Source organism: Haematobia irritans, chromosome 1, assembly GCF_050003625.1.
Source record: "Haematobia irritans isolate KBUSLIRL chromosome 1, ASM5000362v1, whole genome shotgun sequence".
NCBI lineage: Eukaryota > Metazoa > Arthropoda > Insecta > Diptera > Muscidae > Haematobia > Haematobia irritans.
This window is the reverse complement of record NC_134397.1, coordinates 43,219,772-43,232,918: the sequence shown is the minus strand read 5'-3', so window position 1 is coordinate 43,232,918 and position 13,147 is coordinate 43,219,772. Positions and strand designations below refer to the sequence as shown.

Genomic DNA, 13,147 nt, shown 5'->3' with positions numbered 1-13,147 from the left:
TATGAATAGAGTAATGAATTTGGAAATAGAAAACCTTTAAAAAAAAAAAAAAAATTATAAGAATGTTGAAAGGAGTTTGGTTTCTATATTATTTATGTGTTCCTTTGAATCCTTCCAATTTAAATTGTTATCAAACAATTCCGTATTTTTGTTGTTAACCACCACAATCGCAAATACATATTTACTTTTTTTTAATTTTCTGTCCTTAAAAAAACTGATCAACTAATAAAAATAAATAAAAATATTTTAAAGCTAATTGTCCGCTATTATTAACAATAGTTATTAAGTGCTTAAAATTGTATTAACTATTATATACTAGAAACATAGAATTTATTTTAATTAAGGCAATTTGATATAAGGTAGTGATACTATTAAAAAAAAACTAGAAAGGTTTAGTCACATTTAGCAAATGAAGCTGAAACAAGAATTTTCAAATTTTAAGGGAATTTTTCTCAAACTGTGTTTAATTAAGCCCCTCCAAAAGATATCGTAAAAGAATATTTTTTACCAATTCAGCAGAGTACATACAAAAATTCTATAGGTTAGCCTTCAGAAAGGCAACCGAGATGGTTTAAAAAGCAAAAAAGTACCTATGACTATTAATGCGACAGTCGGACGGTCCGTAAGCCATGTCCTATAAATCGGGAGGCATTGCAGAAGGTCTGCACATGGTAGGTTAGGTTAGGTATAGAAGCAGACCAATATATATTTTTTTTAATTTCTATTAGACTCTTCACTCCATTGTGATTCCACAGGTGATGAATTTCTCTTTTATCAATGAGTGCTACCCGAGTCTATGTTAAGCTCAATGACAAAGAACCTACTGCTTACAGGCTAGTCCGTACGGCGTCGCACATTATCGTGAAATCACTTAGAGATGTTTTGATCTACTCAGAAATGTCATCAGCATTACTGAGAGGATCTCCCTCATTATTGATTAAATTTACTGAGTTCCAGAGCACAGCAACATATTGGAGAGAGATTAAGCTCAGGGAGCCAATTGATGGAATTGAACAACGCAACCGGCGAACGTATTCTTAAGACGACAAAGACATTCCGATAAACCGAAAAAAAATTATGGCGAGCACTTTCTACGATTGATAAGCTGTAACAAAAAACGGCTACTTTTATAAAGCTGAAAAAAACAACCCCATGCGAAGAAATTTTTTCTTTCCACATGATCGAAGCGAAATTACGTGTAGGATATTACCCGATTTATCTGTTGAAATGGCTACAGTGCCAGCTATACGGCGCAGAATTAATCGGCAGTCTGCCATGGCGAGATGGTGCAATTTTGTCATTTTATTCTCCGTGAAGTATCATAAAGAAGAGAAAGACTTTTTGAATTGCTGAAAAGATGACAACGATCATTTTCTGCGATTTATAAGGTGTGACCAAAGTCGACTACTTGGATAAAGGTAAAGGGGAAACAACGGCCCCTCGCGAAGCAACGAAATTTAGTGTAGGATATGACATAATCGATCATTTAAAATGGTTATAATGCCACCTAATTGCGATATAAGTAAACAGTGTAGTTTGCCAGAAATAAACAATAAATATGTAGGCTACGTGGTAGTACTTATGAAAATCTAATATATGATTGCCGATACTATTCGGTATGGTAAACCATTATTCTCAAGCAGCATACGGTATTGTCGAGGGTATTTTTTCACCTCAATTGCTTATCCAGATGCTGGGTTAGTTCAAAATTGGCAAACAATTATTATTAAATGTTAATCTTCTTTATGTTCTCAAGGTTATTTCTCATGGGGAAAGCATATATTTGCAGCATTACCAAGAGCTAACTTGTAAGAGGAGGAAATAATGTAGCTTTCCAGAACTAAATAAAAAATGGTAGGCCATTATTCTCAAGCATACGGTAATGGTAGGGGTATGTCACATAAGCTCTTGGTAAGCGGCTTTTCACCCCATGTTTTCTGGGAACATCTCCTAAAATGTGATCATCATGACTAATTTTGTGTTACTTTATGGTACTATGGATGTAATATGTCCGGCTGATGAGTCCTTCCTTCGGTAGCTAGTTATTTAATTTTATTTTTTTTGTAAAAATTTTATTTCTTCAGAAAATTTTGTAAAAATTTTATTTCTATAGAAAATTTCATCAAAATTTTATTGCTATAGAAAATTTTGTCAAAATGTTATTTCTATAGAAAATATTCTCAAATATTTAATTTCTATAGAAAATTTTCTCAAATATTTTATTTCTATAGAAAATTTTCTCAAAATTTTATGTCTATAGAAAATTTTCTCAATATTTTATGTCTATAGAAAATTTTCTCAAAATTTTATTTCTATAGAAAATTTTGTCAAAATTTTATTATATTATAGAAAATTTTGCCAAATATATTATTTCTATATGAAATTTTGTCAAAATTTTATTTCTATAGAAAATTTTCTTAAAATTTTACTATATTATAGAAAATTTTCTCAAAATTTTATTTTTATAATTTGTAAACATTTTATTTCTATAGAAAATTTTCTCGAAATTTTATTTCTATAGAAAATTTTCTCAAAATTTTATTTCTATAGAAAATTTTGTTAAAATTTTATTTCTATAGAAAATGTTCTCAAAATTTTATTTCTGTAGAACATTTTCTCAAAATTTTATTTTTAAAATTTGTAAACATTTTATTTCTATAGAAACTTTTATTAAATGTCATTTCTATAAGAAATTTTGTCAAAATTGTATTTCTATAGAAAATTTTCACAAAACTTTATTATATTATAGAAAATTTTGCCAAATATATTATTTCTATATGAAATTTTGTCAAAATTTTATTTCTATAGAAAATTTTCTTAAAATTTTATTATATTATAGAAAATTTTCTCAAAATTTTATTTTTAAAATTTGTAAACATTTTATTTCTATAGAAATTTTTATTAAAATTTTATTTCTATAGAAAATTTTCTCAAATATTTAATTTCTATAGACAATTTTCCCTATTTTTTTTCTATAGAAAATTTTCTCAAAATTTTATTTCTATAAAAAATTGTCTCAAAATTTTATTTCTATAGAAAATTTTTTCAAAATGTTATTTCTATAGAAAATTTTCTCAAAATGTTATTTTTAATTATTCAACAATTTGATTTATTAATCACCGCAATGTTGGCAAATTAAAAAAAACTTGAATATCAACCTTTACATATTTTTAAATTTCCCAATACTAGAAATATCAACAATTCGAAACTCAAAAATACCACTTTTTAAGTTTTGCAAAAGTTGAAAATTTTCAAAATAGTAGTTTTTTTTTTTTTTTTGAATTTTCTGAAAGTATATAAAGACGATTGTTTTATATCGAAAATGCGAAGCGTATATTCCAAATGAGTTTTATAGAGGCAATTCATAATAACGGCAATTATCCTTTCACCTCATCACCTTAATAAACTTGTTTAGATAACCATAATTCATTTTGATTGAGATTTACTTCCATATTCCATATGAGAATGACTATCTTACGTAGTATAAGTGTAGCTTTACTCCCTGTAATCCATTAAAAAATATGACAACAATAAAACAACAACAACAACATAGACAACAAATTTAGAACAACATTACATTTAAACAGAAACAGAAACAAAAAAAAAAAACTCACATAAAAATATAGGAGATATACACAGGGAAATAAAAAAAAACAGAAATAAAACAAAATATATTGTTTTTTGTTTAAGTGTGGTGTGTATGTTTGTTTTTTTTTTTCAAGATTAAAATTTGTTTCGAAATGAACAGATTCAACTAATATGGTATAATAAAAAAAATGGCAACAATATTATTGTATAATAATTAAATGTAGATTAAAAAAAATATATAGTAAACAGAAAAAAATAATATAAAGATATAAAATATACTAATAAAGGCAAATTTGTTGTAATATTGTTATCGTAATTGTCGATATTGTCGGATTATACGCCACTATACTCGTCATCGTCGTCGTCACTGCTTTGGTTATGGTCTTGATTGCGATTTTCATCATCTTTATAGAATTGTTTTGAACGTGCTTTTAAGGGATAGCCTCTGGCGGGAGAGGGAGAAAGTGACGAAGGTGAATAGGATTCGTGTGATGATGATAGAGGTGGTGGTGAATTTAATGATGATGAGGTGAAATTAGTAATGCTGGTAGTAGTACAAGTAGTAGATATAGCATAAGATGAGGTAGATATGTTGTCATTACCACATTTTGGACTGGGAACATCTTGGTTTTCCAATGTTATTCTACTGGCGGTGGTAATGGTGGGAGTGGGGATAGCGGAAGAGGAGATAGTAGAAGAAGTGTTTCTGGTATATTCTAATGGTCTATATTCTTCTTGGTGATTGTGTTGGTGATAGTGATTGGATGGATAGTGGTCTGGATGGTGCATATTACTATTATTTTGTGGTGATGTTTCATGGTGATTGTGTAGTTGAAAGCTTTGTGAGGAATTATTAGATATGTCAAGCTTACCATCATCTGCGGCACGACCTCCCACAACAGTATTTGTGTTTGTTAGGGCTGCTGCAGCAGAGGTATTGCTTGCCGAATTATGTGGTAAATGTTGTGGTTGTTGTTGATGATGATGTTGCTGATGACTGTTGTTGTTGTGAATATTGTTGTTGTTTGAATTGCGATGATTGTGGCTATTATTGTGGTGGTGGTGTTGTTGTTGCTGTTGTTGATAATTGCCATGATGCTGTTTATGATGATGGCTATTATTAACCGACATTCTATTACTGGTCGATGATGATGACGAAGCCGACGATGTTGTCGTATGCTGTTGCATAGATCGTCCATCATCACCGCCCATTATTGAATTGATTTCGGGACTCATGAGTTCATGAGGTTCCATATGTAATTTATTACCACGTCTATGTGTTGTTGACGACGATGAAGGCGAATGCTGTGGATAACCACCACTAGCATTATGATGTCCATGGTGGTGGCTATTTGGTAAACCACCATTTGTATTTGCATAAGGATTGCCAGCCGTTGTCGAAGAACTATGATGGCCCATTTGATGATGATGTTGCTGCTGATGTAGCTGCTGCTGCTGCTGATGATGGTGGTGGTGTTGGTTCTGATGTTGTTGTTGTTGCTGCTGCTGCTGATGATGATGTGGATGATTATTACCGCCACCACCACCACTAACTCCTGAACTTGCATGTGACATTGCTGGCTGCTCATGTGAGTAATGTGGCATTTTTGAAGCCCTTGGATGATGATTTGTCATGGGTGAGGTTCTTTTTACACCAACTGTAAATAAATTTCATTTACACAAAAAATAAAGATTAAATATTTCCATTGCAATCGAAAGTGAAAATTTAGAACTTACGTTCCACCTTCATGGGAGATCCATTATGACGGTGATGATTATTATGAGTGGTTGATGATGTTGTTTGTTGTTGTTGTTGCTGTTGGCCATACGTGTTACCACCATAATGATCCATATGTCGATTATGCTGTTGTTGACCCAGATTTATAGTGGCATCATTATTATGTGGAGCACTATTTGCGTTATTACTACCACTCATGTTAGTAGTATTTGAGGCTGCAGCTGCTCTTTTTTGTCGTTCCTCATGTTCTTCACGAAATTTGCGTGAGGCCATTAGAGAAGCCGCCAAACCTGTTAGTGGGGGAGAAAAAATTGGTATAAGAAACTAAGTTTGAACATTGGAAGGGGGGGGGGGGGGGGGTGGTTATATCTTATAAACTTTGCAATCTTATATTTTCTCCTAATCTAAAAAAAAAGCAATTTTATCAAAATTTTATTTCTATAGAAAATTTTGTCAAAATTGCATTTCTATAGAAAATTTTCTCAAAATTTTATTTCTATAGAAAATTTTCTCAAAATTTTATTTCTATAGAAAATTTTCTCAAAATTGTATTTCTATAGAAAATTTCAAAATTTTATTTCTATAGAAAATTTTTTCAAAATTTTATTTCTATAGAAAATTTTTCAAAATTTTTACTTCTATAAAAAGTTTTCTCAAAATTTTTCCATCTATAGAAAATTTTCTCAAAATTTTATTTCTATAGAAAAATTTCTCAAAATTTTATTCCTAAAGAAAATTTTCTCAAAAATTTTATTTCTATGGAAAGTTTTGTCAAAATTTTATTTCTACAGAAAATTTTGTCAAAATTTTATTTCTATAGAAAAGTTTGTCAAAATTTTATTTCTATAGAAAATTTTGTCAAAATTTTATTTCTATAGAAAATTTTGTCAAAATTTTATTTCTATAGAAAATTTTGTCAAAATTTTATTTCTATAGAAAATTTTCTCAAAATTTTATTTCTATAGAAAATTTTCTCAAAATTTTATTTCTATAGAAAATTTTCTCAAAATTTTATTTCTATAGAAAATTTCAAAATTTTATTTCTATAGAAAATTTTTTCAAAATTTTATTTCTATAGAAAATTTTTCAAAATTTTTACTTCTATAAAAAGTTTTCTCAAAATTTTTCCATCTATAGAAAATTTTCTCAAAATTTTATTTCTACAGAAAATTTTGTCAAAATTTTATTTCTATCGAAAATTTTGTCAAAATTTTATTTCTATAGAAAATTTTGTCAAAATATTATTTCTATAGAAAATTTTGCCAAAATTGTATTTCTATAGAAAATTTTGTCAAAATTTTATTTTTATAGAAAAAATTGTAAAAATTTTATTTCTATAGAAAAAATTGTCAAATTTTTTTTCTATAGAAACTCTTCGCAAATTTTTATTTCTATATACATTTTTCTCATAATTTTATTTCTATGGAAAATTTTGTCAACATTTTATTTCTATGGAAAATTTTGTCAAAATTTTATTCCTATAGAAAATTTTGTTAAAATTGTATTTCTATAGAAAATTTTCTCAAAATTTTATTTCTATAGAAAATTTTGTCAAAATTTTATTTCAATAGGAAATTTTGTCAAAATTTTATTTCTATAGAAAATTTTCTCAAAATTTTATTTCTATAGAAAATTTTGTCAAAATTTTATTTCTATAGAAAATTTTCTCAAAATTTTATTTCAATAGGAAATTTTGTCAAAATTTTATTTCTGTAGAAAAATTTGTCAAAATTCTATTTCTATAGAAAAATTTGTCAAAATTTTATTTCTATAGAAAATTTTGTCAAAATTTTATTTCTATAGAAAATTTTGTCAAAATTTTATTTCTATAGAAAATTTTGTCAAAATTTTATTTCTATAGAAACTCTTCGCAAATTTTTATTTCTATATACATTTTTCTCATAATTTTATTTCTATAGAAAATTTTGTTAAAATTTTATTTCTATAGAAAGTTGTCAAAAATTTATTTCTATAGAAAATTTTGTCAAAATTTTATTTCTATAGAAAAAGTTGTCAAATATTTATTTCTATAGAAAATTGTGTCAAAATTTTATTTCTATAGAAAATTTTGTCAAAATTTATTTCTATAGAAAATTTCTCAAAATTTTATTTCTGAAGAAAATTTTCTAAAAAATTTTATTCCTATAGAAAAATTTGTCAAAATTCTATTTCTATAGAAAATTTTGTCAAAATTTTATTTCTATAGAAAATATTGTCAAAATTTTATTTCTATAGAAAATTTTATCAAATTTTTATTTCTATAGAAAATTTTGTCAAAATTTTATTTCTATAGGAAATTTTTTCATCATTTTATTTCTATAGGAAATTTTGTCATCATTTTATTTCTATAGAAAATATTGCCAAAACTTACCTTCAAGTGGAGGATTGGTGCCATTGATACGATTATTTCTGCTTGAATGTTTATCCTTGCTCGACGATTTATGATGAGAATGAGCAGAACTTCCATGATGATGTGCTTGTTGGTGTGCCTGAGTATGATGTTGTTCTTCGTGGAAATACGCCTCAATACAAGGCTTCATTTCGGCTCTAGGCAAGGCTACTGGTTGATAATCTCTATTAGCCATTGAAGAGGAATTTCCAGCATTCGATGTAACTTTGGCGCCATGTGGATAGGATGCCATATTGGCAGATGCATCTCTTTCGCTTCGATTCATATTGTTATTATAATGTCGCGAAGATGATGATCCCGATGAAGATGCATTTCCTGAGGGATGAGTTGCTGAAGACGGTGGTGGTGGTCCCGTCGGTCCACTATTTACTCCTCCAGCCATTGATTTATGTTGGTATGCTACATTGGCTAAAGTGGCCAAATTATGAGCATATTGTGATTTTGTTTCGGATGTCGCCACAGAGGATCTCGGTGAGATGTCATTATAGCCGCCAACACCTGATGTTGTTCCGGCCGGATGTTCATCTACCACTTTAACGTGAACACGTTCTGGTCTTTGGGCACTGTTATTGATAATCATTCGTTCGCGTTCTCTTTCACGCTCACGCTCTCTTTCCCTTTCTCTTTCATTAGAACGATCTCGTTCACGTTGATTCTCGTTGCCAGTGGCATAAATACTTCTATCAAGCAGATAAGGATTCCTTTCCCCAGAAGCCGTGCCTACCGTTACCGACATATTTACGGCCGCATTTATAATTGATTGATGGGTTATTTCCAAGGTTCTCTCGATTTCTCCATTAACCAAATCCCCAATGGTTTTCGAAGCCATTCCAGGCATGGAATTACTATTGCCACCAGATGGGGCATGTTGATTCAGTTTCTCTTGGGAAAGATGACGTCTTAATGCCATTTTTGCTGGTGACACTTGCGTATAGTCGGGTTGTGATGAATTCGAACTGGGTCGGCTAGGCGGTTGTTGTTGTTGTTGTTGCGACGGTCCATGATGTTGAGGTCCCACGCCAGCCGACTCTCTGCTATTACTTCTCTCCATGGACATTAGGCGGTCTCGTGTTGGTGGGTAATAGGGTATAGCTGAATCGGAATTGGCAGAACTTGAACGTACTGGCTCATCCACCAGCATTTCTCGGCTACTGGATCGTTGTTGGTGACCCAATTGATGGTGATTTTCCACAGGAGGTTGTTTAAACTCCAGTGGCATAGTTGGGTTATGGGAATTCATCATCATATGCTGTTGATGATTATGGTGTAGTTGTTGCTGTTGCTGCTGTTGTTGTTGTTGTGCCAAAAAGTGTTCGTAACTTGCAGCACTTATCGAACTGCGCCGCCTCAAGATATTATGCTCCGCAGCTGTAGGATGTCCATAGGGATGACTGCTGTTGGCATGTGCCCCACCACTTTGATGGTTTAAAGGTCCATGATGGGTATTATACTTTGACGATGAGGCCGAGGATGAACCCTTTGAGGCAGGAGCTGAATTTAGATGAGCGGAAGACGTTGCATTAATTGGTTGTAACATTGCCTTTGATACGGACGAGGGTGATGAGGATGAGGACGACGACGCCGCCGATGAAGGCCCATATTTACTTTGCGGCGGTGGTGGAGGTAAAGCTGTATTTATGGGCGATATTGTTGTAGTTGCATTCAAATGGGTCATACCATGTGTAGCCACATTGATAATATTGCTCAAAGAGTTCTGAGAATTCGCCGATGAAGACGAAGTATTGCCCACTCCATGTTTACTACGTTTCGGCACAGGCGACTGTTGGGTGGGAGAGACATCAATGTGTACTTGACTCACTTGTTGGGCTTTACGTTGTTCTTGATCCTCATTGAGTGCTGATGTTATTATGCTCTTTAGTCTATCTTCGAAGTTGGCTACTTTGGGAGACTCTTGAATGCTAACCACCGGGGTCACGGAAGAATTCGAATGACTCTTACGCATGCCGGGCAATTCGCATTTGGGTAATATACTGCTGGTCATAGCGGCGGCGGCTGGTCCATTAAGTGATCGCAAGTTGTTATTGGCTACTGGAGGAGGAGCTACACTATTCAATGCAGAATGTTCTCCACGATGTTTGGGAGCTGGCATTAGGGTGCTAGCATCCGATGCTCCTTGCGAAAATTGTCCTGCAAAATTAATATTTTGCAAATGTTCATTACTCGCTGACCGTTGGTGTTTGCTGCGATATGGTTTGTCCTCAGGATGATGATGATGTGGAGGAGGTGGTTGAGAATGTGGGATTTGTTGATTGTGGTGATGATGTTGCGGCTGTGCTTGCGACAGCGACTGCTGCTGTTGATAATGATGATTATTCAGAGCCAAAGGTTGTTGATGCTTAGCATTGGCCATGGCCAATTTACTGGCTTCGATTTTCCTTCCAGTTTCCAATATTTTCTGGGCCAATACTTCGGGATTGCTTTCTTCAATTTTACCAACATCTGGTACATCTGGCCATTCCTGTGAACGAGAACGATGATCTCGAGCTCGTCTTCCCGTCTTGCCGGGGGCTTTTGTAACCGTTATTGATGGTTGGATGGCAGCAGCATTATTTGGCACTAAGGAGGTAGGGGTTGCAGTTGCACTCGAGGAGGATGATGTCGCCGATGAATTCGTTACATGATTTATGGAAATTGTATTCACATGATTGTGGGTAGTTAGCTGCAAGGGCTGATTGGAGGGTGAATTCATGGCTGCATTTGCATTGGTAGCTGCTGCTGCTGCTGGATTCGCCATTATTATATTGGTTCCTTGGGCCAACAAGGCTGCTGTGGCTCTCCTCTCTTCAGCAGCCTTTTCCAAACTCTTGGCTTCTTTTTCTATACACGATACTTGGGCCACCAATTTCTTACGTTGGGCCAAAGTATTTGCTATCTCCTTTAATACCAGCTCATGGGCTGCTGCTTCGGAAAGCTCACCACCGGGTAGATCGTGTAACTTGGTTTTGCCATTTGCTCCATAGATGCATTGATATTCGGGCAGATGTTGCAATTGTTTCTTCAATAGACGACGCTGCTCCATTTCACAGGCTGTTACCTGGCTTTGTATCTTCTTGGCAACACCCTGTAGCTCCTTGTGGCGGCCCACAATTTCCTTGGCCTTGGCTATTAGATCATTGGGCGACGAAACATTTATACCCAATTCATTCATACGCACTTTCAACAAAGCCACACTATCGTCAATTAACACCTTTATCTGTTTGTCCAATTGAGAGGCACGATTCTTGATACGCTGTTTGCGTTCTTGCTCCAATTGTATTTGGCGCTTGATATTGGGTATAAATGCCTTGGATTTCATTTGTTCTATCATGGCCATGTACTGGGTACGGAATACATCGAGCAGAATTTGCAAAGCGTAAGGTGTATCCTGAGGTGCTGTGGGTATATCCAACTCCCTGTGAGCCATATTTTGCGTTAGCAATGACGTCAACTGTTGATCCACACATCCAGGGGCGGGTGGTAGTTTCTTGGTCATTGCATCAATGGATGTGGATAATAGGGTCTGTTTGTGTAACACTTCCAGGCCAGCTATATTGGCACATCTTCTGCCACGAACAGCACCCTTTTTCAGACGACCCTTTCGACCACCCACACCATTTGTTGTTGCAGATCCAGCTCTAGCACCAACTGTCGTATTACTACTACCATCCTGATTGGAAGAATTATCTTTAGAGGCAGCAGCAGCTGCCTCAGCACGTTCTTTAGCGGCTGCTTCTCTTTGGGCAGCTGCGGCGGCACTCTTACTAGCAATGGCTGCCTTGCGTGTTAATTTCTTGCGTTTCTTTTGTGTTGTAGTGCGTACAGTGCGGGTAGATGATGCCGTTGCTATGGAGTTATTATTCTCCTCCTCATCCGACTGTGAGCTTTTGCCTCCTTTTGAACTGGCCCAATCGGACCAATTTTTACGGGTAATAGGACCACCACTGCCATTACTATTGCCACCGTTTGTTGTTATCGCATCATTATCACTTTCGGTTGATGTTTCCATTTCGTTTGAGCGTTGCTGTTGCTGCTGCTGCTGCTGCTGCTGTTGTTGTTGCTGTTGCCTTGTCTTAGTAATAGTGTTGCTGGCAGAGTTGGTCGTTGCCGTTGAGGCCGTTGTAGTTGTAGTTGATATAGAGCTATTCGAATTATTGGTATTGTTAGCCGCTGGAGAACTAGTACGGGCGGTCAACGAAGAAGAACTTTGTGAATTACCGGAAGCCTGATTGTTTGCTTCTCGTTTGGCTCGATCCCGAGTTGTACGTGTAGAACCACCTAGAATTAAAGAATTAAACACACAAAAAATGAGTATTTACTCGTTATAGTTATGTATGCCACTTATGGTAATGTAAGAACGAAAGAAAGGACTAATTTATTAAAAGTCTGATTGGAAATTGCTATAATTAAGATATTGAGATTAATGACCAGCATTTTTAATGAAAATACGAATTTAGACTCACTAAGCTGCATACTTCAAAGTTATGTAAATAGGGTAATTCGCCAAGGAGAAGTTATGAAGTTATTGTTATATAAAAGTGAGTCTAAAAAGCAATGCAAAATGGTCCTCTTTGAAACGAAAATGGTGAAAAATAGGGACACAGACAATGAATTGTATATTGGCTTGTCATAGAGCGAAAGTCCCTTTTTAAGCATCCACTTCATTGGTTTCACACCAATTCTTCAGAAGTGATGTTTTTTTTTCAGTATTTCGTAATTCTTTTAAAAAAAAATCTTTTTCCCTACTTTTTCGATTTCTACCTCTATGAAAAGACGTTTTGAGCAATACAGCACATATTTTATGGCAAATCCCAAGCGATCCGAGAAATGTACCGGTCTACAAATCTTTTTTTTTTTTAAATTCTCTTTATTTTTTTTGTCCTTACTATGACAAATGTAAAATTTAAAACATGGGAGTAAAGTAGAAAGTCGGGCGGGGCCGACTATATCCTATCCGAAACCAATGGTACAGGTTTGGGAGATAAACCGCATTTCCATATATACGAACATTAAGAGGTACATGGTTATGGGAGTTTTATAACAATCCGAATAGAAATGTCTGATATTAGGAGCTATAGTTGAATCTGAACCTACAGAGTTTGTATGCCACTAATATTGAGTTTATTATTAAAATAGAGGAAATCGCTAAATTAGTCTGGGTAATAAATCAAAATTTGTGAAACTTGGGAGTAAGGTCGGTTACTAAATAAGGCTATGGTTATGGAAAATCGGGCGCTACATATATATGGGAGCTATATGTAAATCTGAGCCGATATGAAATTTTCCAGGTTTGGTGGATATTTCAGGAGATTACCTTGTGCTGAATTTGAGTAAGAGGCCTCAATGGTCAAAAATTAAGGTTATAAGGGGAAATTTTTTGAAAATCGGGCGCTACATATATATATGGAAGCTAT

The 13,147-nt window shown here is 33.7% G+C and overlaps 1 protein-coding gene across 4 annotated transcripts in view; it reads right to left on the bottom strand.

Annotated features, from left to right (window-relative positions):
* The window catches only part of gpp (DOT1 like histone lysine methyltransferase grappa), a 189,793-nt gene that overhangs the window by 16,902 nt on the left and 159,744 nt on the right, over positions 1-13,147 (bottom strand). For 2 of the 4 annotated variants that reach the window (XM_075290107.1, XM_075290109.1), the window contains exons 6-8: positions 7,698-12,011; positions 5,326-5,616; positions 4,857-5,246 (exon numbers count right to left, since the gene is read on the bottom strand). In XM_075290107.1, the coding sequence (XP_075146222.1) occupies positions 4,857-5,246; positions 5,326-5,616; positions 7,698-12,011 (4,995 nt within the window). Of the gene's footprint in view, positions 1-4,460; positions 5,247-5,325; positions 5,617-7,697; positions 12,012-13,147 lie in introns of all 4 variants that reach the window. The other 2 variants (XM_075290106.1, XM_075290108.1) reach the window with 1 other exon arrangement.